At 40.6% G+C, this 26,152-nt stretch overlaps 1 protein-coding gene across 1 annotated transcript in view; it reads right to left on the bottom strand.

Moving 5' to 3' along the window:
* Window positions 1–26,152, bottom strand: part of PLA2R1 (phospholipase A2 receptor 1) — a 76,187-nt gene that overhangs the window by 47,636 nt on the left and 2,399 nt on the right. The window contains exons 2-9 of the mRNA XM_075180781.1: window positions 23,247–23,627; window positions 21,765–21,935; window positions 17,374–17,538; window positions 15,095–15,208; window positions 10,197–10,340; window positions 8,054–8,242; window positions 6,260–6,420; window positions 3,493–3,591 (exon numbers count right to left, since the gene is read on the bottom strand). Coding sequence (XP_075036882.1) covers window positions 3,493–3,591; window positions 6,260–6,420; window positions 8,054–8,242; window positions 10,197–10,340; window positions 15,095–15,208; window positions 17,374–17,538; window positions 21,765–21,935; window positions 23,247–23,627 — 1,424 coding nt within the window. The remainder of the gene's footprint in view (window positions 1–3,492; window positions 3,592–6,259; window positions 6,421–8,053; window positions 8,243–10,196; window positions 10,341–15,094; window positions 15,209–17,373; window positions 17,539–21,764; window positions 21,936–23,246; window positions 23,628–26,152) is intronic.

Genomic DNA, 26,152 nt, shown 5'->3' with positions numbered 1-26,152 from the left:
AACTTTGGAAGCTCCTTCTATGATAGAACTTGAGGCGGACGATGATGAAGATGATGATAAAAAGGATGTTGATGAGGATGCATATGACAACCTTAACCAAGCTGGTGAGTATGGTATTGGTTATGTTGACCTAATAAGGCTGTCACCAATGCTACCACATGTCCTAGATAAGCGCATTGTCATGTCTGATCTAAATACAATCAGGTCCATGTACTGGGTGTGGAATTTAAGAGGCAATCCAGCAATAACTTATTGCAGCATTGGTAGAGATCTGTCTTCACAAAATCATGGCGACAACATCATCCTCATCATGTCCTGCAAAGTAACGAGACTGCCTTAATGCAACCAGGTCATCCCAAGAAGAATCCTGGACACTAGGGCTGCTGTTGCTGAATCTGAACCTCCGGTACTGAGGGGAACATCAAACACTAAGGGGTAGATTTACTAAAAATCGCGTTTGATGGCTAAAAGCCACCATCGAAAAGACTTTGTTTTTTTTTATACCTGCTTCTGATTGGCTTGATAGAGAAGGCATCACTGACTTATAAATTATGGGGGCATTCATTATTTATTATTTAAGGGGCAAAATGAATTTCTAATGAACTTATGGTGGGGTAATTTTTATTTTTACATTATATTAAGGAGACACTGTTATTGCATTATTATATTATGGGGGCACTATGTAATACCACATGTGTGCGTCATAAATAATTATATCCCCCATTAACAAACAATAATGCCCAATTTATATAATTATATTGTGAGAAAGTACAGCATTCACAGGAATCGGACACAGGTATGCTGAACCATTTAACTGTTTAATAGCAGTTGTCAGGATGGTAAACAGCTTCAGCAATGGTACAGCAATCATATCCAGAAACAGTAACACAAAAATCCCCACCACCTACATCTGACTAGACATAACTTCCCTGTCTGCAAGCCGGGCACTTACTGGCATCAGTGGTCCCACCTACACATATAGACAGTGCCTTTATCCTCCACCCCAGCACTACAAAAAAATCACAGCAAACCAATCACATACATGTGGAACTTCTGTGTGTGTGTGTGCTAAGAGAGGAACCTAGGGAAAAGTTATCCCTGTCTGCAGCCTGCTGCTGCAGACTAACTGTGTTCCTACCTGTTCCCTTATAGGGGAACTGTGGCAAATATCCCTCTTTGCCAATATATATTCATATTTTCCCCATAATATAATACAATAATAGTGTCCCCTTAATATAATGAAAAATAAAATTTGCCCCCTTTTTACTGCTGGTTCGTCAAACAGCAGCTTTGTAAATCAGGATGGCGGTTTGTAAAGTGGTGGCTTAGTAAACAGTGGTTTTCAGCCTTTTAACTGGTGGCTTAGGCCTTTGGTAAATTTGGTGGTTTTAAAACCACCGGGAAAAAACATGAAAACCGACGTTTTCATCAAACCGCCCTTTGGTAAATCCAGCACTAAGCATTATCAACAAGGGAGGGATCATGTAAACAACAAACTATTTTTTTCTGTCTAATGACGGCAAAACCTATTTTCTGTGAAACAGGGGGAGTTTTGTATCTTGCTAATACACATATGGAAAAAGCATTATTATCTGATCCCTGAGTTCCATTTCTTCCTCAGAGGAATTCAGAAAACAGCAGCACTGCGGGGCCTCTAGAACCAGGGAATACCACACACATTCTCTACTTTTTGGGATAATACAAAGATAACCCTCTTCACATTCCTTGTTATTAAGTTTGACTAAAAAGGTTTTGAACTACAAAACTTAGACAAAGTTTCGGCTATTTAAAGAAAACAATCAAAACGAAAATAACAAGTCCCATGTCTTCTCTTGTTTACACAGATGTTGCGTGTTTGCTGTCCTAACCTTTGATCCAACCCGTCAGCGGAGCTGAAGTTACATATATCAGACACGGGATTTTCAGAGCGTGGGGGAGGGGAGAGGTTAAACTTTCCCTTCCATTGACATTTTTTGCATCTACATAATCTACAAACTCTAAACACACATATAATCACACATACTACACAACAAATCTTAAATATAAGACACAGGCTCACACTAAAATAAGGTAAACCCGTTTCATCGGTCTTCAGCGACTGAAAGCACCGCTCCCTACGGTAATAAGCTTGATACTTATTTCTGTGTTATGCCTGCAACCTATCTGTGTCTGCCGTGTAAATGTCGCAGCTATGTACATCCACATGTATGAATTTAAACACTTGCTCTAGAGGGTGGATCAGGTGAAAGTGTCACAATATGGTTTGTAAATAGGATGCAAACAAAAAAAGTTAAAATATATAGAATTCTCCCACACCAAAACAGCAAAGAACACACCTTAAGATATGTACCTTCCTGTGTTAGAGGATAATGGCAACTAAATTAATAGTTTAATGTGAACCATCTCCCCCCCCAAACTAGTAAAATTGCTGGTTGTGGCTCTGGCTAAAACTATTAAAAAGTAGAAGTGAAGGTGTTGCCCACAGCAACCAATCAGATTCTAGCTCTCATTTATCTACTATATTCTAGAAAATGATAGCTAGAAGCTGATTGGCTACTATGGGAAACACCTTTACTTTTCCATTTTAGACGTTTTAGTAAATCTACCGCTTGTGGCCACACACATTGTGATTTTCTTACAGCACGGTTAAAAACCACCTTATGGTAAAGTGGAATTTAATGTGTATGGCCACCTTCAGGGTACAAGATTTTCTGAAGTATTTCAAATGTGGAACTTAATCGCTCATTCACTACCACAATTTTGAAACGAGTCTCAGAATTGGCATTTCTGTAGTGTATAAACACTAATTTGGAGATGCCTTTTATTTGTATGTGTATCAGTGTTGGAACGATTACGCTCCACTTTAAAATGCAACATTCATCATAATCATCTATTTATATAGCGCCACTAATTTCACAGCGCTGTACAGAGAGCTCACATCAGTTCCTGCCTCTATTGGAGCTTACAGTCTAAATTTCATAGAGAGAGACTGGGGTAATTTTGATAGCAGCCGATTAACCTACCAGTATGTTTTTAGAGTGTGGGAGGAAACCGGAGCACCTGGAGGAAACCCACACGCAAACACAGGGAGAACATACAAACTCCACACAGATAAGGCCATGGTCGGGAATTGAACTTGTGACCCCAGTGCTGTGAGGCAGAAGTGCTAACCACTGAGCCACCATGCTGTCCGTTGTATTGTATTGTATAGTTTCACTTGTCTGACCTGTCCTTAACAATAATTATTTAATGTAACTCCCATTTCTGGAATTAAAGGGTCAACAGGAAAAGCAGAATCTGGCTGACATCACCTGCGATATGGCTCCGGCTGACCGGCATACATACAGATTACCCAACATACGTCCAGCCTGACAGATGAAAAAGATGGCCTGTCCTTCAAAGATAATGTAATTTTTGTTTTTTGTTCTAATTCCTATGCAGTTTTTATATTAAGTATGTTGTTTAATTACTGCATACTAATGTACCTCGTACCTCATCACACTGCTCATCCGTTACTGTCTCGGTTAGTCCAGGTGTCCTACAAACGTAGAACAGACTTGTGCTGCATGGTCTTGTTTTCCAGTTTCCATCCTAGATCAGAATAAAGGAATCATTTTTTAAGCAAATGTTTTAATGATCGATGTTAAAAATATAATTATAGCAAAATTTATATATGAATTTAAGGCATATTTTACTACAAAATTACAAAACATTTCAAAATACTGTTTAGCCCTTGTATATTTCTTTTGTTAGATGGTACCCGCTACTATAGAGAACTGAGTTCTGAAATATGCCATTTACAAATGATCTCTTTAATGTTATTCACTGGATTTTTGACATTAACTTGTGCTTTGACAGATGATCAGATTTCATGCGAAAAGTGCAAAATGACGCAGGTACAGCTTTGGTGTCACCCGTGTACCTCATCATCATATAGCGCCACTAATTCCGCAGCGCTGTACAGAGAACTCACTCACATCAGTCCCTGCCCCATTGGAGCTACAGTCTAAATTACAGTCTCACACACAGACATAGACAGACAGAGAGGAAGAGACTAGGGTCAATTTTGATAGCAGCCAATTAACCTACTAGTATGTTTTTGGAGTGTGGGAGGGAAACCGGAGCACCCAGAGGAAACCCACGCAAACACAGGGAGAACATACAAACTCCACACAGATAAGGCCATGGTTGGGAATTGAACTCATGACCCCAGTGCTGTGAGGCAGAAGTGCTAACCACTAGGCCACTGTGCTGCCCACCTTAATTTGCACAGGTGAGCAAAGACTTCGACCACAAGGCATAGGATTAAAGTGCTAAATGAGGAATATTGTGGAAGAGCCAAAAGTCTACAAAGGTTGAGTGGAGGAGTTGGGCGATGTGAGGGTGTCTCCTGCTAAGTACAAAATAGCTGAATGGGCGCACACCTAGCTTTGCAAAAACCGAGAGTTCATTTTCAGAGAGATTATTAAAACAAGATAGTGGGATGTAGAGCTTACAATTTACGGTCATTCCTAGCCTGTCTAAGCCATAAACAAGGTTAAAACAAACAGTATTTTAGGAGGTAAATAGAAAAGTTTATTTTAATGACAGAGGTGGTTGTAAGGGGGCAGGAGGTTGGGGCACTTCTAGGCTGTGTTGGCATATCCTGAGAGCAGAGAATAGGCGGGCACCTTAATGTGCACTGGGTGAACCATCTAGGTGTGCCAGTTTAAAACCCAGGTGTTGCAGAGAGCATTCAGTGCACTTTGTAAACGAGGTGCAGACTGTTTTGCACTTGATGGGTCTCATCAGTGCAAGATAGGATTGTCTGTTTAGCATGTGAAGAGTAACTGAAACAATGATAAACGTTCTACCTCTGAAAGGACCACTAAAGACAAATACATCTTGATATGGAGAACATTTACAAATATACACAGTATGCAAGTGTTTCAGGACCATATCCAAACTGCAGATACTTGATATTGTGGTATTTTCCTACACACAGCAGACTTCCTGTCAGGAACGCTGTAACCAGGCTCTTTTAGACGAAAATGACTGACAACAGAGAACAATAGTTTGCACTCAGCTGCACCAAATGTAATGACAACGTCACACATCTCACATTGTGTCAAGGTATGGGCACTTTTACATATATATTTGTGAAACTTATCAGTATCTCTATTATATGAAAACTGCATCATGGATGCTCTCATCCTGCCCACTTCACTAAGAAGTCGTCAGAATTCGGGAGAGTGGCCTGCTCGCCCGGGGGACCTACCCGGGAATCGAGAGTCTCCCGGACATTTCCGGAGAGTGGGCAAGTATTTCTCACTGACACTTTTTGACTCCAGTGATTACTCTCTTCTGCTGTACAACCTTCTCTCTACTGGCCTCAGTGACTCAGTTACCTGGTTCACTTCCAACTGCCCCTTCAGTGTCTCTACTGCTAACACATCCCCACCACTCCCTTTTGCCCCACTATCTGCTTTTCTCACCCTCTTCTCTTGGTGAACTAATTTCTCTCAATCAGCCTCTAGTACCTCTCCTTGTCTCAGCCCCGCCCTTCCCACAAGATACTAAGCAGGGTCCTCCTTACCCTTTGTTTTCACGTCTCCATTTATTTTGTCTACCTTGTGTGTATTGTTTGTTTTCCCCACCGTGTGGCACTGCAGAGCACTGTGGTGCTTCAAGATAATAACAATAATAATAATAATTCTAATAATAATAATAATAATGTGATATCTTCATCCCTAGAGTGAATCTATTTTAGAATCAATGACGCTCTTGCCCCAGGGAGGTTTAATTGGTTGTTTTTGGCCCCTCTACTGACTTCAGCTAAATCAAATTGGTATTACACATAAACAACAGCTATTATATAATCTATCTACTACTGTCTAAGCAAACAAAATGAGATATTGACAATTCAATACAGAACATTGCTGGGATAAGGCGATCCAAATATCTGGCTGTGTTTTCCTTTCAATAGTTTTGTGAGGTTGACACTTTTGCAAATGACTAAACCAGAGAGGTTTTTGCACTGCGAAAAATAAGTCCAAATTATCAGATAACAGATACTTAAAAATCATATACTTGCATTTCTCCAATTAATATAGCTCAAAATTATTTAAACAACGACAATGTACAAAACATGAGTAAAACATAAAATTAAACACTAGTCTCTAAAAATAACAGTGCTACTGATAGTTTGCAAAACTTAATGCTGAACGTATTTAACTTGAGCAGGAACATCTAACTGCAAACAAATTAGAAACTGTCTTACAGCTCTTTGTGCAGATATACAGAGGTGACTGTCCTCTCGGCTGGTGACGGGTTCGTGTCTCTGCCAACTGGTGAAGGTCACTGCTGAGCCATCTGACCACCGAAACGTCCCCGGGTCCCAGGCTATTGTGCTCATGCCGATCCAGGCCTCACTCACATTCTCTGAGATCAAGAAACACAAGTATTAAAGCCCAGCTTCTGAAGTCCTTATTTTATTGCAGTCATTTGTGAGTCGTTTCACAATTAATTCTTTAAAATCCAACAGCAGAAAGCTCTATAAATAAACTGAGAACAGAAATTTATGCTAACAAAATTAGTGTATTAACTCGGCACCTATTTTTTTTAAAGTGTTTATATTGAGTTTTGTCATTTAGTTCCCAAGTAATTCTTAATTGAAAACAATTGAGGACAAAGGGAGGGTGACATGGAAGGGAGTGTGGTGAGTGAAATTACAATCAGTATATTATTCAGATCTCTTTGTATTGCAACTATTGATAAACTACAGTCAAAATTTAAACATAACGCAGTGGTTCCCAAACTGCGCCGCGGCGATCTCACAGCGGTGCCGCGACCAGGGCCGATGGTACGCTGGGTAAGCAAGGCAGGGGTCTACTTGGTAAGTATTTTGGCTGAGGGAGTGTCTTGCAAAAATTATGGAGACCCTAAGGGTGCCTCAGACTGAGAACGTTTGGGATCCAAAGACATAACAAAAACATCGCTGCAACTTGAAGGCCCCTGTGATGTTGTTATTTTATATCTCGGAGTTTGGTCACAACGTTGGGGTTCAAATCTCAGTTATTCTATTTATAAAGATGGCTAGATAGAATAACTAAAATAAAATTTCTTCTGCAAACCTTCTTAATTACACATTAATAGACTCGAGTAACATCATAAACCACAGGGCTTCTTTTTTTAAAAAAACCCAAAACATTTATAACGACTGGTCCACATGACACATATTTTATGGAATTTTGTCCATTTCTTTCTGTGTTTATAAATCATTTAAATGATTTACTATTTGCTCCCAAATTTAGACTGAGGGTAGATCTGACTACATCCTTTGCACTTGGAAGCCTATTTAACATAGATCGTGGTGGTACATGTACCTCAGCAATACCTGCTCTCTTATCTCCATCTCAGGTAGGTGATAACGGATGAAAATCTATAGTATATTATCGGAGACAAGGGGAGAACAGAATACAGAGTATTTGCAGATTTGCGCAGATATGCATCCGCATATCTGCAAATACTAGCGGGAATGTCCGGGAGACTCATGAATTTCAGGGAATACTCCAGGAAGAGCAGACACCCTCCCTGGATGGAGGCGGAGTTTGAGCATGATTTTACTGCATACACGCAGGTTAGCTTGTCAAGATGCCATCTATTGTAGGAGGAGCAAAATTCTTCTCCTTGTGAGCAGGGTCACCGAGAGGCTGGGGGGGGGAGCAGGTACAAAGTACTGGGACTCTGGCCTGTCTGTGTAGTGGGTGGAGTAACCCACTTGGTGTGGCCACGCCCCTTTCTGAGGCTATGGAAGCGTCTGTGCCTGGGCCCAAAATTCCTCTTGGCGGCCCTGCGTGTGAGGGCAAAGGGTTGACAGATACGGGTGGACCAGCCTGGGCATTCCATGGAGAGTGTTAGCTAGCTACAGCAATACACATGATTCAGAATGTGCTGGGACTTGTAGTGCCACATACTAAAATACTAGTTTTAAACATTTTGATATGATTAATCTGGTCAGGACATGTGCTGTATGGGAATTATGATTGTCAGGTAGTAATACATAGATACGCACCGTGCTGAAGAAAGTGCAGTAGAAACTCCACATCTGCCAGTGAGTGCACGCTCACTAATTCTCCACCATCGGTTGTACAGGCCACAGATGCTTGGGGCCAGCTCATCTCTTCTCTCTGGAGTTTATAGCAGTGCCGGTTGTAAGGAACCCAGTCACGGTCACATTTTGTAGGGTAGTATTTCCAGCTCTCTTTCAAAATAGCCACAACATGCAGATTACACATTCATTTAATATATGTAAAAAAAATCTACATTTTAATATAACGTCATAAACATTTCATTAAAAAAATATGAAGAAAGAAGGACATATAGCGGATTTTTTCTTGTAAAGAGGGAATAATATAACTGTTCATGTGATAATATTTTAAAGTAATGTTAGTATGTACTTTAACCTGAGGTAGGCATTAGGTATGTCTATGTTTCATATAAACTTAAAAAAAATTACATACATTTTGGAATTAAGAATTTACTTTTGATATTTTCCATTGCTTGGTTCAGAGAAAGGCACTCTGGGCTTAGGGAACTACAATTCCCAGCATGCTTTGACAGCTTGACTGTGCATAATGGAACTTGTTGTTTCCCAAAGTCTGAATAATTGCAGGATGTCTTCATCTGAGCTAAATCAGAGGCTCTAGAATAACATCTGCCTTCTCCACAGTGACTAAGTGGTTAACACTTCTGCCTCACAGCACTGGGGTCATGAGTTCAATTCCCAACCATGGCCTTATCTGTGTGGAGTTTGTATGTTCTCTCCGTGTTTGCGTGGGTTTCCTCCAGGTGCTCTGGTTTCCTCCCACACTCCAAAAACATACTAGTAGGGTAATTGGCTGCTATCAAAATTGACCCTAGTTTCTTTGTCTGTCTGTGTGTGTGTGTTAGGGAATTTAGACTGTAAGCTCCAATGGGGCAGGGATTGATGTGAGTGAGTTCTCTGTACAGCGCTGCGGAATTAGTGGCGCTATATAAATAAATTATGATGATGATCCCATATTATTACTTTTTCAATGGAAATTAAACTTGATGGGGCTTAGAACCCCAGGGCAACGTTTCCGGTACATAAGGTTTAAGAAAGAAATGTGCATTAAGGATAAAGGTTGTATGTTCTAAATGTGCTACTTATCTTGTAAGAGGAAGTGAGCATGTGACAGAGAAGAAGGGTATAAGAGAGATATGTACTTTTGTTTCTTAACAATTTAATTATCAGTAAAAAATTAATATTCCATAACTTTCTTTGCATGAGAAATAATGATTGTGATTTTGCAACTTAGAAAAGTATTTTACTTTCCGAGAAACTGTACAATGACATATTGGGCCTGATTCATTAAGGAAAGTAAGGCAAAAAAATGAGTAAGTTTTCTCCTGTTACAATGCAAGGGGTGCAATTGTTATTTTGCACATAAGATAAATACTGTCTGTTTTTTCATGATAGCTTATTTGTACACTGAAATTTAAAGTTGATCTAGGACATGCTCTACCCCAATTATAAACCTGTCCTCACATTTTAAGTGTACCTCCTCCCCCTCCAATGCAACATGGTTCTGTCAAGGTGCAAAGTTACTCAATTGTTTTGCTTTACTTTCCTTAATGAATCAGGCCCATTGTTCTTTGTCCAATCATTATGCTTTAAGTCTTTATCATTGTAATGTAAACCTGTTTATTTAAGCCAGAGGGGTTTAAAACACCATCGGAGCGGCCAGGGGGCATCCTCTGCCGGCCTCCTGGCCTCTGGGCACATGTACTTAGTAGCTCTCCCCGGCTTGGAGTAAAGGGGGGCCGGGCTCATCAATTAAAGTAACGGTGCCCCCCCTAAGAAAATTTCTAGATCTGCCCCTGATTTAAGCTATATAATTATTGAAGTGTTCAGAGAATATTTTCTTGAAGGCACAACAGACAATGTTCTCTCCTCCTGATCAGCTGACCTACAAAGTGTCTCTGACCAGTTACACTGATTATATCCTACAATGGTCATTTCCATGACACACCAAAAACTTATTACTAATCTTTATACACTTCTACTTTTTGAGCAATAGAAAAATAAAGCAAAAATATACTCTACATGTAATGGGATAAATGTGCTCTCAGCAATCTGTTATTTTCAGCTGATAGTTGTAATATGACAGAATTACATTCATTTGTTAACTCACCGAAGGTTTCTTGTTGTCTGGGTGTGAGATATTTTTTACAAGCGTACGGCAATCCGGAGTCACACACAAAGCTATTCCAGGTGTGCTGTCTTATCGCATCGTATACTCCACAATGCTTCTCTTCAAGGGAATGAGAAGTGAAACCTACAAGCATTAAACGTGATTATAAATCAACTCATCATAGGGGTATATTTACTAAACTGCGGGTTTGAAAGAGTGGAGATGTTGCCTATAGCAACCAATCAGATTCTAGCTGTCATTTTGTAGAATGTACTAAATAAATGATAACTGGAATCTCATTGGTTAGTGTAGGCTACATCTCCACCTTTCAAACCCGCAGTTTAGTAAATATACCCCTTAGTCTTATTTCTGGATTCAATAAAGACTACAAAACTATTTATGTCTAAAACGGTTGGGCAATTTGTAGGGGATGCAAAATTTATATCTATGGGGGTAATAATTTAAGTTCCGTATAAAAGGTAATTTAAACTCCCAGTCCTCTTATATCATTATTTATTTGTTGCACTGTCTGTGCGGTACACATTATATAGGTCGGATTATTAGGATACGCCAAGAGCGCATTTATGAACACAACAGCACATCAAAAAGTACAAGTACCACACATCTCATTTATCAACATTTTCCTTAACTGCATAATACTGAGCTGATCTATTTAAAAGTTTTGAAAGCGTCTCTTTAAATGATCGGGGAATGTGACCATCCAGCTAAGTGGAGGAAACACGACGATATTGGATCTACACTTTCAATGCTTTCATATTAAAAGGGTTTAATGATTTAATGTCTTTTTAGAGTGTAGATTTAAAATCCTTTTTATTATTTCATTGCACAAAAACATTTATGCAGAAGTTTTGGGGGCAAGTTCATGTTTTATATTAGTGCAGTATGTTTTTGTATACTTTAGGGTTTAGCATGCGAGTCTTCAGTTAACCATCTAAATGCTAATTTGTAATTAACCATGCACTCTATTTAAATTGCTTCTGTACTGCTTTGGATAGCACAGAGTGTTCTCCGTTTGCCTGTTGAAGGAGACCATCTCCAAAACACATAGATTGGAGATCTCTTCTTTATAGGTCTGTCTGACCATTCTACTTGTTTATTAGATGTGTCCCATGTCTACATTTTAATATTTTTTATTTAATGTTATTTATGTGCTTAAAGAAATCCAATAAAGTGAGTCTGCTTAGTGTCCCATTGTAAGTAGAGGCCAACACTCAATCACTGCCACCACCAAGGACGTGTAAAAAGGAAGTTGTGTTGATTAAGTATATTGATGAATCCTAGATATTATTCTCAGCTTTGGTTCTGTAGAATGGTATTTACATCATGTCCAGATGCAATTATTATAATGAAAAACCTAGTATGTCTGTGTGTAATCAGGGTTTGTTCGGACAAGCAGTGTGTACTTTCAGGGTTTGTTCGGACAAGCAGTGTGTAATCTCAGGGTGTGTTCAGACAAGCAGTGTGTAATCTCAGGGTGTGTTCAGACAAGCAGTGTGTAATCTCAGGGTGTGTTCAGACAAGCAGTGTGTACTCTCAGGGTGTGTTCAGACAAGCAGTGTGTAATCTCAGGGTGTATTCAGACAAGCAGTGTGTAATCTCAGGGTGTGTTCAGACAAGCAGTGTGTAATCTCAGGGTGTGTTCAGATAAGCAGTGTGTAATCTCAGGGTGTGTTCAGACAAGCATTGTGAAATCTCAGGGTGTGTTCAGACAAGCAGTGTGTAATTTCAGATTTTGTTCAGACAAGCAGTGTGTACTCTCAGGGTGTGTTCAGACAAGCAGTGTGTACTCTAAGGGTGTGTTCAGACAAGCAGTGTGTAATCTCAGGGTTTGTTCAGACAAGCATTGTGTAATTTCAGGGTGTGTTCAGACAAGCAGTGTGTAATCTCAGGGTGTGTTCAGACAAGCAGTGGGTAATCTCAGGGTGTTTTCAGACAAGCAGTGTGTAATCTCAGGGTGTGTTCAGACAAGCAGTGTGTAATCTCAGGGTGTGTTCAGACAAGCAGTGTGTAATCTCAGGGTGTGTTCAGACAAGCAGTGTGTAATCTCAGGGTGTGTTCAGACAAGCAGTGTGTAATTTCAGGGTTTGTTCAGACAAGCAGTGTGTACTCTCAGGGTGTGTTCAGACAAGCAGTGTGTACTCTCGGGGTGTGTTCAGACAAGCAGTGTGTACTCTCAGGGTGTGTTCAGACAAGCAGTGTGTAATCTCAGGGTTTGTTCAGACATGCAGTGTGTAATCTCAGGGTGTGTTCAGACAAGCAGTGTGTAATCTCAGGGTGTGTTCAGACATGCAGTGTGTAATCTCAGGGTTTGTTCAGACAAGCAGTGTGTACTCTCAGGGTGTGTTCAGACAAGCAGTGTGTACTCTCGGGGTGTGTTCAGACAAGCAGTGTGTAATTTCAGGGTGTGTTCAGACAAGCAGTGTGTAATCTCAGGGTGTGTTCAGACAAGCAGTGTGTACTCTCGGGGTGTGTTCAGACAAGCAGTGTGTAATTTCAGGGTGTGTTCAGACAAGCAGTGTGTAATCTCAGGGTGTGTTCAGACAAGCAGTGTGTAATCTCAGGGTGTGTTCAGACAAGCAGTGTGTAATCTCAGGGTTTGTTCAGACATGCAGTGTGTAATCGCAGGGTTTGTTCAGACAAGCAGTGTGTACTCTCAGGGTGTGTTCAGACAAGCAGTGTGCAATCTCAGGGTGTGTTCAGACAAGCAGTGTGTAATCTCAGGGTTTGTTCAGACAAGCAGTGTGTAATCTCAGGGTGTGTTCAGACAAGCAGTGTGTAATCTCAGGGTTTGTTCAGACAAGCAGTGTGTAATTTCAGGGTGTGTTCAGACAAGCAGTGTGTAATCTCAGGGTGTGTTCAGACAAGCAGTGTGTAATCTCAGGGTGTGTTCAGACAAGCAGTGTGTAATCTCAGGGTTTGTTCAGACATGCAGTGTGTAATCGCAGGGTGTGTTCAGACAAGCAGTGTGTAATCTCAGGGTGTGTTCAGACAAGCAGTGTGCAATCTCAGGGTGTGTTCAGACAAGCAGTGTGTAATCTCAGGGTTTGTTCAGACAAGCAGTGTGTAATCTCAGGGTGTGTTCAGACAAGCAGTGTGTACTCTCAGGGTGTGTTCAGACAAGCAGTGTGTAATCTCAGGGTTTGTTCAGACAAGCAGTGTGTAATCTCAGGGTTTGTTCAGACAAGCAGTGTGTAATCTCAGGGTGTGTTCAGACAAGCAGTGTGTAATCTCAGGGTTTGTTCAGACAAGCAGTGTGTAATCTCAGGGTTTGTTCAGACAAGCAGTGTGTGCTCTCAGGGTGTGTTCAGACAAGCAGTGTGTAATCTCAGGGTTTGTTCAGACAAGCAGTGTGTAATCTCAGGGTGTGTTCAGACAAGCAGTGTGCAATCTCAGGGTGTGTTCAGACAAGCAGTGTGTAATCTCAGGGTTTGTTCAGACAAGCAGTGTGTAATCTCAGGGTGTGTTCAGACAAGCAGTGTGTACTCTCAGGGTGTGTTCAGACAAGCAGTGTGTAATCTCAGGGTTTGTTCAGACAAGCAGTGTGTAATCTCAGGGTTTGTTCAGACATGCAGTGTGTAATCGCAGGGTGTGTTCAGACAAGCAGTGTGTAATCTCAGGGTGTGTTCAGACAAGCAGTGTGCAATCTCAGGGTGTGTTCAGACAAGCAGTGTGTAATCTCAGGGTTTGTTCAGACAAGCAGTGTGTAATCTCAGGGTGTGTTCAGACAAGCAGTGTGTACTCTCAGGGTGTGTTCAGACAAGCAGTGTGTAATCTCAGGGTTTGTTCAGACAAGCAGTGTGTAATCTCAGGGTTTGTTCAGACAAGCAGTGTGTAATCTCAGGGTGTGTTCAGACAAGCAGTGTGTAATCTCAGGGTTTGTTCAGACAAGCAGTGTGTAATCTCAGGGTTTGTTCAGACAAGCAGTGTGTGCTCTCAGGGTGTGTTCAGACAAGCAGTGTGTAATCTCAGGGTTTGTTCAGACAAGCAGTGTGTAATCTCAGGGTGTGTTCAGACAAGCAGTGTGCAATCTCAGGGTGTGTTCAGACAAGCAGTGTGTAATCTCAGGGTTTGTTCAGACAAGCAGTGTGTAATCTCAGGGTGTGTTCAGACAAGCAGTGTGTACTCTCAGGGTGTGTTCAGACAAGCAGTGTGTAATCTCAGGGTTTGTTCAGACAAGCAGTGTGTAATCTCAGGGTTTGTTCAGACAAGCAGTGTGTACTCTCAGGGTGTGTTCAGGCAAGCAGTTTTGCAGAAGTGGCTTACATTGCACGTCATACAGAACATGGCAGGAACAAACCGCTGTTACCATATATACGAGCAACAGTGCGAATGGACAACGTGCTTCAGAGCAAATCACCAGAAAATTATTGCAAACTGACCCACGGTTTATATCCTGTGAACAGTAGTGGTGCTCAGGAATCAAGGGCAATTACCTCAATGCCTACAGGGATTTCAAACCAGTTTACTTCTATCAGGTTCTGCTTGGAAAGAGCCTAGACTAGAGCAACTTCTGCAAAAAAACTCCACTGAACTATTTGGCAAATAACAAGATATGACTTCAAGGTGGAACCAGCCACTTTGTGAGCTGAACTAATACTCATGAGAATTCAGCCAATCGAGTCACTAGTAAAAAGTGACGTCACAGAGAGATGACGGCCATTGCTGTTTCGGACTATGTCACACAATGTGAGGGGACAGTTGGGTCTAATGTACACAGTACTCTTTTCTTTCACATTATGAACAAATTTACTGAAAAAGTTTACTTATGAAGATGACATGTACATTAACCTCACAGCGGTACTCCTCATTTTAGCACATTAAACATATCAAAACGTGTACAATGCAATGTATTACACAAATGTATATATAAATCATACTTGATCTCCAGTTGATAAATGCCAGGGCTGTACCATCTGACCACTGCCAGCCCCCAGCTCCATCCAATTGGTTGAGCCCAATCCATAAGAGAACTCCTGTATAATTCAGTCTCTCTGCATTGACCAATGAAAACAGACAACAATTAGAGCGTATTGTGGAACATTCCACAGCTTCTGTTCTCTTCCTTCAGTAAATGAAAACACTGTAATTTCTAAAAAAAAAAAAAAAAAGAAAGAAGTTTTAAATGAGACGGCTCCAATTTGGGAATTGGAGCAGAAATGCTCAATGAGGCTGATTCTCAAAGATGAACTGTGTGGCTCTGGCAAACGACTAAAGTAATTAGTATTCTCTGCCAATCTGTGGATTATGGACAAGCACGTTATCTTATAGTGCAAAGTAACTGCAACAGAATTGTACTTTATAGAGAGGAGCCTGTGTCATTTGCCTAAGACATAACTATATAGTCATAAGTGCCTATGGAAGAAGGGGTCCATGTACTTTTAAGGGCCCTCTCTGGCTACATTTTAATTATTTAAGCAATGTAGATATGAATCAGGAAAGTATGTCATGTGACATGTTTTATTATTGGCAGAAACCACCTACATCAGTCACACATACTTACATGACAGTAACAAACCTTCTTTTTTTATTTGCTGTATGTGTCTGTTTTATGTTCTGTGTGTGGGACGCAGTGGGTTGGCACAAAACTGGCAGCCAGGAGTAGCCCCCCCCCCCCATGGTTCCTGCTGTTATATCCCCAACTCCTCTACTGTCCATCTTCCAACCCTCTAATGAAATATATGATAGCTGGCTCATTCCACCACAGTTGGTGGTCATGCCCCAAAATAGTAAGGTTCTGTCAAAGTGTTCATAAACTGATCCGTAATGTCACCTCCCTCTTACTTCCTCCTGGCTTCTCTTACACTTTCCTTCAGACCTGTGAGGTACACTGACAAATACACAATGGTGCTAGAGGGCCACATACTCAATGCCGCCAAATGTACTATAGCTGCGTCCTGGATACAATCTGAACCTCTGCCCTTCCGGAAGTGATTAATAGGATTTGGCAGACCTACCACTGTGAATATATCACGAGTATCATTAACGATCGCCCTAACAAATTTCGTACCATTTGGAACCCTTGGCATCATGGCACGGACCATTAGAGACCTTCTTGTCATATAAATTGACACCAATAGTCTTAATAACAGATCACAAACTAGACATGCATTGCTCCCTATGGAGCCAGGTTGGGCCGCCCTCCCCCCATCCAAACTAACACCCCCCTCCTTCCCCCCCTCCCTCCCACATCCTCCTCTTCTCTTTTTCCCTCTTGAAGTCCTATTTACTTCTTCCTCTTTACCTGTCTCTGTCCACTTCATTTACTCCCCCTTCATTTTCCTGATTACCTTCCTAATTACTGAATACTCAATGTAACTTTTTCTTTATACTGAAATAATATTGTAAGAATTCATAATGAAATATGTTTCAAAAAAACAAGAAACAAATAAATGATAACAAAATAGAGTCATTGTATATGCGGGAAGGGGAAGTGATTCCGAATATTGAACCTTCACTGCTATATTAATAGTCAAATACACAAACAACTTTCTCAGTATCCTCAGAACATCATTACATTAGAACATAATTAACAGGCCTAAACAATGTTATCGTTACATCTGATCTGATTTGAGAGGCCAGGCTGGAGTACAGTATAAAGTCATGTAAAACACTATTGTCTTATTTTGTGGTATGGTGCAAAGATCAACAATGTGCTTTACTATATAGTAGCCAACCTTGTGATATCAGACTAATAAAAATCAATATTTGATTGGTTACTTTGTGTTACAAACCAGATTCCAGTTTTGCCACTGTATTCAATAAGCTCTTATGTAGGAAACATAGTTGCCATCTGTCACAGATATCTGGGGACTGTCCAAGATTTTAAACAAAAGTTCCTGAAAATGTCCTGAATTTTAAGTATTAACCAGCTGCACGATACAATTCCTCATTTTGTTACATATAATTCCATCTCTTTATCTCTATATATTTAATAAGCTAATATGTGTTCAATGTGAGTATTTAAAAAAAATAAAAAAAAAATACACTATTATCAAATAGCAGCTATTCTGATTACTAGGCAGCGTGAATTTTGCTTTACACTCTTCAGTGGGTATATACTCTCTCACTTGTTCAGTTGACAATTTTCTGTTACTTGTTTTGAAGAGGCCGAAGGATTAAGGCAATTGTGAGAGAATCAGGAGATTTGCCTACTTACTGGAAATGTAATTCTGTTCATCCAGATTCATGATGCTAAGCAGATCCCCTCCTTGTGCCTGACAAGATGCCCGGGCATCGTGCCAGGACAGAGCAGACCTGAGGTTGAACTGGTAGCAAACGTGTGTATCATTGTTTTTCTCCCATAAAACATCACAGTCATCTCCTAGCAGCAAAAGAAATAAAAAATATAATTGTTCTTGTTAAACATTTATAAAAAGTCCATGTAAAAAATATATAAGTATTATATATAATATAAATATATTTATATATGTGTGTGTCAGAGCCCAAACATTTGTACTGTCACACCCGCAGAGGATGGGTGAGCAGGGCTGAGAGAACGCTGGTAAGGATAGTGCCAGGGCCGAGTGATTGATGTTATCCCCGCAGAGGAGGGGTGAGCAGGGCAGAGAGAGCGCTGGAAAGGATAGTGCCAGGGCCGAGTGATTGATGTTATCCCCGCAGAGGAGGGGTGAGTGGGGCTGAGAGAGACATGTTACATGTGACCGTCCTATACACAAGTATCCACGTTACCTGTTTAATAACTGTGCTGGATGAGGCAGGAGCTGTATATATTTGTTTTACTGTTTGCAACCCATATACTGTACTGAAATGGAGTCGACGTGTACATAAGAGTTTCTATTTTGCAATATAGAGATGGTCCCAACTTACTGCAACAACTTTTGCACTGCATTATCATACAACACATGCGTGTTGCATGATCTGTGAGGTATGCACTGCATACTTCACAGATATTGCTGTAAAATCTACATGTGTTGGACTCTCTGGTAACTTTTGCCCACACCCAAGACTTAGCCAGGGAAAGAAGAAAGAGCCGGTGAGGAGGGGCATTACCAACCCATGCACCCAGGGCCACACACGCAGTGACAGAGGGCTACACTTATATTAGTCCTGAGTAAGTTATATAGATGTCACGAGACTCAATGGTCAACTTGACATATAAACAGTAAGATTTTTGGCCAAAGCTTATTGACAAATGAATTCATTCCAGTCATACATGCCAACCTTCTAAACTTCTCCCCCGGAAGATCCTGGGGGAGAAGTCATGTGATAGAGGGTAGGAAGGGGCGTGGTGACTTTGTCGCATCACCATAGCCCCGCCCCCATATAATGATGAGATTAAGCCCCACCATTCAATGCCGTAAATTTTGGCGAATGCAGGAGGTCTGCCTACTCTTCAGGACTCCCTGAAATTCGGGAGCCTCCTGGGAATTCCGGGAGAGTAGGCAAGTATGATTCAAATGCAAAGCAAATAACTAGCTTGTGGTGCTGCAGTATAAGCTCTTCGGCATACAGTTGACTTTGCCACCAGTTTTCCATGTGTGCAGCTGTCACAGACAAATCTCTTCGGTATCAGGATGTTATTGAGTTTGCTGCAGCCTCTGTTAGCTTAACCTCTCTGCATTCACTGGAACAAGAGAGCTAAGGACAGCTAAAACAAACCAGTCCAATTTAAGTGAACAGATGGTCATTACCCTCTGATAACTTGCAGACAGTGAATTTGTTCTTTAAATCTTACTTTGCAAACTTATGGTGCTCACCCGGCGAGTTTCGACACCTATTCCCAATAGAAGTTGTATTACATGACACTTCTCTTCCTGCCGTCCTCTTCAGACAAAATTGTAGTCTATCGCTGCGCACTCTAGGCGGTGTACAGTTCAAGACCGGAAATACCCTGCACAAGACCCCACAGACCCACGCTGGTATTGCCCGAATCAGGGGGAGGAGCGAGGCCGTAGTTGGTGCCGTAGTTCACGTGATTTTGCTCTGCTCATGCTCAGAAACTGACCTTACACCAATGAATGCAACTGCATGCAAATCAGGTGCAAACGGAAATGACACTTAATATCGCCTACGACTTGACGGGCAGAACGGGAGAGGGAAGGGGCGGATCAGTACAGCGCAGGTACAGTAAAGGCACGCCCAAGCAGATACGGGCGAGTCAAGTTCAGCCGTACGCAGAAGTACACTTGTTTTCAGACGTAAGGTTTACTCCTGCACCGGGGAAGGTGTAACTGGTGGACGACAGTGATGATCAAACACACTCTCACAATCTGATGGGATGACTGACAATTCACCTGTACACCTGACACCACTCATCTCATTAAACAACACTATATAATATAATGGCAGGTGGGCGTCATTGTGTCATTTCGTTTCCCTAAAAAAAGGAACAAAAAACAAACTGCTGATTGCTCACATAAAAGAGGAAGGTTAAACTTTCACATGTGCCTGTCAGTCGCTACAAAAGTATTTTATTCTATTTAAACAGCAGTGCATAGGTTAGAATGTGCGGATGTTTGAATAGTCTCACTCACTCTTTCAAAGCATTCCCAGCTTCACAGTGTAGGATTTGAAATGTTTTGTTTCACACATTAGCAATAAGGTTGTTTATATTAAACTGTTACAAGCGTGTTACCTATCTCATCTAGTTTGTACATAGTTGCATATATTATAACTTTTTATTTTTATGTTCACTAAAGTGTATATATATATATAAGTTAACCCGTGCATGATACTCATGCATTCTAGTCAAATCAAGCTACTTAAGGTGTTAAAAAGGTTCTTGTCATGCATTTGGGCCATAGCCCAGGCCTCCTCAGGGGAAGAGCGTTACTTCCCGACGCAAGCGCCCTTTTTTAACGTGGTTTTGTCCACATGTCACCACCTCATCATTCTTCTCCATCACCTCATCTTTCATCTCCATCGTCTTACTGTTCTAAAACCTTTCGATACACAACGTTTCTGCTAAACACCTTATCGCTGTGCTCAATCAGTCTTCCTTGAAGGGCAGTATTCATAACCTGCACCTTCACATCACTGCTTCTCCGTACTCGTGAAAATGCGACATACAATTGTCCATGACCAAACACAGGCTCCGGTAAATAAATACCCACACGGTCAAGTGTTTGATCCTGTGACTTGTTAATGGTCATAGCAAATGCCGCCTTCAAAGGGAACTGCCGCCGTCTTAGCTTAAACGGCAGTCCTGTTTCGGATGGTGTAGTTATAGCAGCTCCCATTGATGCAAAAGCAAAAGAATTGTTATAATTTCTTATACCCCTCCCACGGGGGGAAGGGGGGATGATGGAAGTTAACTGACTTCACTATTATAATTTTTTTGTCAAATAATGTCAGTATCCCAAATTTCAGGTTAATTGGATGAGCCCTTTCTGAGAAAATAGTTTTTTCCACACACACACACACACACACACACTAACACACGCCGCTAGGCTTATATATAATAGATATATATATATATATATATATATATATATATATATTTGCCACATGTTAACTTACACACACGTTTTAACTTATGTGAATGTCTAAATATGAACCAAGCTTTGTTGGCGGTAAGTATGTAGCATTTAATTAATTATTTTTGACCAGGTTCAGAAGATACGCCGCTCCTGCACATATTATTAGAAAAAAATGGCAACTAAATAAATCTTGATTTAAAAAATGTAAAAATATTATGTGTAAGTTTCTTTAGAATGTTATTTATATGTTTAACATGTTTATATTTTTATTTATTGTTGATAAAAATGTTTATTGTTTAAAAAAAAACCTTTGTGTATGTGTTTTATTTTTTCTAAGCAAATGTGTACTAATGAGACATATCTATTAGTAAACTACATTTTAAAGGGCTTTTTGATATCATGGAATACTGCGGGTTGATGCGATAGTGCACTGAATGGGTTGTCATCAAACATGAGTGTTTAGGAGTAATAAGGTGAAGTATGGTAATTAAGGCATTGCACGCATGTGCGTTCATCTGTGAATTAGGAATAAAAAAAACATGTAATGAAATTTGGTGCAATCGCTCCAAAATCAGATAGAACAGGCAATAAAAATGCAATGACCATTGTGTTAGATTTTACGTCACGTGAGTTTCTACTGCATTCATCTAAGAACGTATTCCTTATGTGAGCTTGTCTATGACCAAAATTTAAAACATCCCTGAACAAAGCTAATTGCTGATAAAGTGCTCTGGCTTACTACGCATTAGTATTTTGTTAGTGAATACAGTTCCTTTCTTAAGCTACGATCAGACCGGGTAACAGCCCAGTGTGGCGGATTGTATGGGGCTCCAAAATAACTGATTAAAATATTTAACTTCAGTTTTGTATTTAGTTATGCAATATGATAAATACTACAATGCACAATGGAACTTGACTTTGTTCCCGTGGCTCCTTCCATTCTGTGACATCAGCAGAAGCTTAAAGATGGGATTATAATGTCGGCCAAGGAGGGCTGGGACTAGTCCTGAGTAAATAATCATCATTATCACATTGTAAACACTACACATGCTGCATTTAGAAAAGTATCAATCCTCTGCAATACTATATGTCAGGTCATTTTATTTACCAGTACTAGGGCAGTACCCCCACTTCTTGTCTCGGTCATGGTCCATTGTGGTGGCACACCATTGGATTCCGGCTTCTCTTCCTGCTTTACATTCATGATACCAGCTATTGTTGTATTTAAAAGGAAAAACACAAGGCTTGCCCATGCCATTCCCTTGGAGTGTATGTATTTCTGCAAGAGAGAACATGCAGGTTTTAGAGAAACAAGATGAAACAGTATGATCATTAAACGTTTCCGTATATAAAATGCAACTCTCGTTAAAGTTTACTGCAATCGGTGCAAGCAGCAATTATATGAACCAATATTCCTGACACTACTGTCTAATAATAAGCATCCAACAAAATATCATCGGGGCAGGATATAATGTCTCTGTTTCCAAGTGAAATGATACAAAGCATTCTCATAAATATTTGTTCAGCACCACAAAGTAGCTGCCCCACAGCGTGCAGGACATGGGTACTTATTAAATGATACAATCATTTTATGCAGCAATGAATATAACCAGCAGTATCAGGATGTGTTGTTAATGTGAAGCTAGCTGCAAACAAAAAAAACAATATGATTGGACAGAACATAATGGGTGTGGCCTAGACGCCTAGCTTAAGAGTAACACAGTCTTACTAGCCTTGGAGGGGAGGGGAGGGGAAATACCTTTATATTCTATCCTAGGACGATGAAAACAAACAAGTGCCCGTTAGTATAAAAACATGGCTAAAAAGCACAGAAGGATCAATAATCAATCTAGCACTTTTACTGAGAACATATACACCAGCTTGTTGAATCTTTAACAGACCAGTAAATTTAGTGCTTGATTGATGGCAGTGATTTCTATTTACTAAGTAAAGCCCCTATTTCGCATGAATGTATTTTAAAGACTGTGTATTGCTTTGTAGAATGCACTGTGTAGACTGGTTGCTTTATACACAGGGACACGGATGTCACAGCAAAATAGAACAATGTATTATAATCTTTTGGTTCACATCTGGACAAATTGATTTAGGGGATAAGTGGTCCTTTAAGAAACTGACTCTTAACTAAAATATGACATTGGGATAGTGATGGATTTCATAAGTCAATGAAGGCATAACACACCTTGTATGAGAGGCACCACATAAAAACATGTCACCTCTCTCCTCTACCCTTCCCCACACCCTACATATGACTCCACTTGAACTGAATCATCAAGTTTTTCCTTTTTGTTTTGGTGGGGGGAAACAGTAGAGTGATGGGCTAGTGAGATGTATTTCAGAGATCGGAGGAAACATGTTACATTAATAAAACAATGGAGTTGAGTTTGAGATTGCCTGGATATACTTTGGAAGGTTCACAGTAGAGAACCATTATTTTATATTCATTTCTTCTATGATTAGTATAGTATATTGGGGCAATAAAAATAGCATTGGTGGACAATGAAAAACAAATATTTTTATAATAATATTATTATTCAAAATGTATTATTACTGTAGATAATTGATACATCACCTTGGAAGTTTGGGTCACATAAGTTTTCACTGAATGATAAATAACGTCTCCACTTATGAGATAATAGTTTCCTGGCCACCACTCTCCCGTTTATAGCGACGAGTTTATAATAATCAGCGCCAATCAGAAGACCATCTCTGCATTGCCATCCCAGCGTGTGCTGAGGAGAGTCACATTCAAACATTGCTAGAGGCTCTTCCGGCACTTTGAGGTTCAATCCCAGGCACTTTTTGGTTCCAATGTTAAAAAGACGTTGCCCAGAGCCCCATATCCACAGCATGTTATCGTCATGGGGCTTGCAGTATCGCAAGAACAGGTCTGATGAATTCGATGTAATGCACATATCATTCTCAACACTTTGCAAGATGAACGTGCCTTTGCCTGTAAAAACACAATTGTGTGAATATACCACAACACTAGAGGATCCTTATCTGCGCCCCCTTTTCTGCAGAGAAAAAAGGATCTGCAGCCTAACGGAGGTGAAGAGGAGACCCTGTTACTCCGAGAAACAACAGTATGTGGATAGAGACTTCAATGAACAGAGATATAGTAAAGTACTGCAGAGACATAGTGAGCAGAGTGAGCTAAGGAGAGTGCATATAGTAGGTAATTTAACCACACATGGAAAAAAAATAAACATAAAAATAAAAAAGAGTAATGTACTGTAGATACAAAATAACATAAATTCAAATTCCGGCCAGAAAATGGAAACACCAAAAATAAAGAAAGAAAACAAACATCAATTACATGCATATAAATAATAGCTAAACGCAAGTGTGATCATAAATAAACAGCATAGACTAAAACACAAAGCAGTAGTCTATCTGCAAATAAAGTTCTAGGGCCTGATTCATTAATCCTCATAAGCATAGACAGGGTGGAATTTAACCTTGATACCACCTCTTGCTTCAGTAGGAGGCAGGACAAATTAAATTGTTTTTGGAGCTGCTGCAATCTCCTACATGCTGTTGCCGAATCTCGGAAATGTCCACATATTTTACAGGCCACAGACAGCATCTCCTGCACGTCCCTGTCATTCTTCAAAAAGCTCTGCACCACCAAGTTTATTATGTGAGCAAAACAGGGAATGTGATGGAATTCACCCTGCTGTAATGCTCTCACAATTTTGGTGGCGTTATCAGAAATGACATAGCCTGCGGAGAGTCCAAGCGGGATAAGCCATGATGCAATGACATCCCTTAGTTTTTGTAACTGATTGTCAGCTGTATGCCTCTTAGTGAAGCCAGTGATACACAGAGTATCTTGCCTCTGAAAAATTTGACAAAGTTGGGTACATGCTGCTACTGTCCCTGCTGCTGAAGGCGAATCACCAACCCAGTGGGCTGTCACAGTCATATAATCTTTAGTTTGCCCAGTTCTGCCTGTCCACATATCTGTGGTTAAGTGTACAGTGGGTAGAATGGCATTTTGTAGCCCAATAATTAAATTTTTACGAATCTTCTGGTAGAGGTGAGGAATAGCTTTTCTAGTAAAATGGTGTCATGATGGAATTTGGTAACGGTGACACAAGACCTCAAGTAACCGTCTAAAACCAGCTGTTTTAATAGTGGATATTGGACGCAGATCTAATACTAGCATAGTCGCCATGGCGCCTTTAATTCCCTTTGCAAATGGGTAACAGCTTTCATACGTGCTTCCACTTGTAAAGGATTGTTTAACAGTCAATTGTTGTAAACTACTAGTAGTCTTCTTCTTGGTCTGCTTCTGGGATGCAGATCCCCCCCCAGCAGCAGCAGCAGCAGCAGTGGGACTAATGCTCAAGAATTCTTCTTAGGAATCCTGGATAGGGGAGGAGTCATCTAGTTCTAGCAACTTGGGTGCAGGACTAACTCCAATCGCTACTGAGGATATTGATGAGGACGGTGTAGTTGGTGTAGATTGCAGGTGCCAGGATCTAGGTGAGAGAAGAGACCTAGGTGATGATGGACTGCATGTTGTAAATTTTTTGGCATAAGTTTCAGATTTTCCCAACAGCTTGCCATGAACTCGCTTCAAATGGCGTAACATGGATGAGGTTCCTAGGTGGTTAAGGTCCCTACCTCTACTGTCTGTGGCTTTACAAAGGCTACAAATGGCTAGACAACTGTTGTCAGGATTTGGCTAAAAATAATTCCACACATAGGAGGTGGATTTTTTGGTCTAATGCCCAGACATGACAATGGTCTGCTTCTTAACACGTGCAAGAACTGCTTCCACAGGTGCAGGACAACATCATCCTCATCAACATCCTCATTAGCGCAATCGTCAGCTACTCGTATATCCCCCTCATCCTGTTGCAATTCCAAAGTGGCATCCTCAATTTGTGTATCACCGGCTACACTTGGGCTGCTTGTCCACACATCTGCAGAAATGCTGAAAGGAGGCTTCTTTATGAGTATAATATCAGAAAGGTCAGGCTTACACATAGCACTCGTGGATAGACTCTCCTCAGGGATTTGTGTCACTTCTGAATCTGAACATACAGTTTCTTCTAATGCCTTACTGTTTTCTTCCGGCTCGGCTTTTACACGTAAAAGTATTTGGGCACCACTTTTTGAGTCAGAATGACAAGGTTTTGCATTGTTATGACTGACCTTACAAGCAGATGCCTCAGTGACAGTTGCAGAACTAGCACTCATAGAGAAAGGCGAAGGCCTCATTTTTTCCTTGTCACTGCGTGTGTAGAATGGCATGTTGGCAATTTTTCTGCAGTTAATTTTGCCTTGATAACAGGTGTTTTTTTTACATTATTGCTTCCCTGACTTAAAAACACTATACACTTTAACATAGGCTTTAGCAGATGACATAGAGGGATTACTATCATCAATACTGGTGCCAGCAGCTGCTTGGTGCTCCTGGTCCTATTATTAGAATTTCTGTTTCAGCACTGAACACTTACACCTCTC

The sequence above is a fragment of the Mixophyes fleayi genome, chromosome 7 (assembly GCF_038048845.1).
Source record: "Mixophyes fleayi isolate aMixFle1 chromosome 7, aMixFle1.hap1, whole genome shotgun sequence".
NCBI classification, from domain to species: domain Eukaryota; kingdom Metazoa; phylum Chordata; class Amphibia; order Anura; family Limnodynastidae; genus Mixophyes; species Mixophyes fleayi.
The sequence above is the reverse complement of the archived record's forward strand: the minus strand, read 5'-3'. Positions and strand labels throughout refer to the sequence as shown.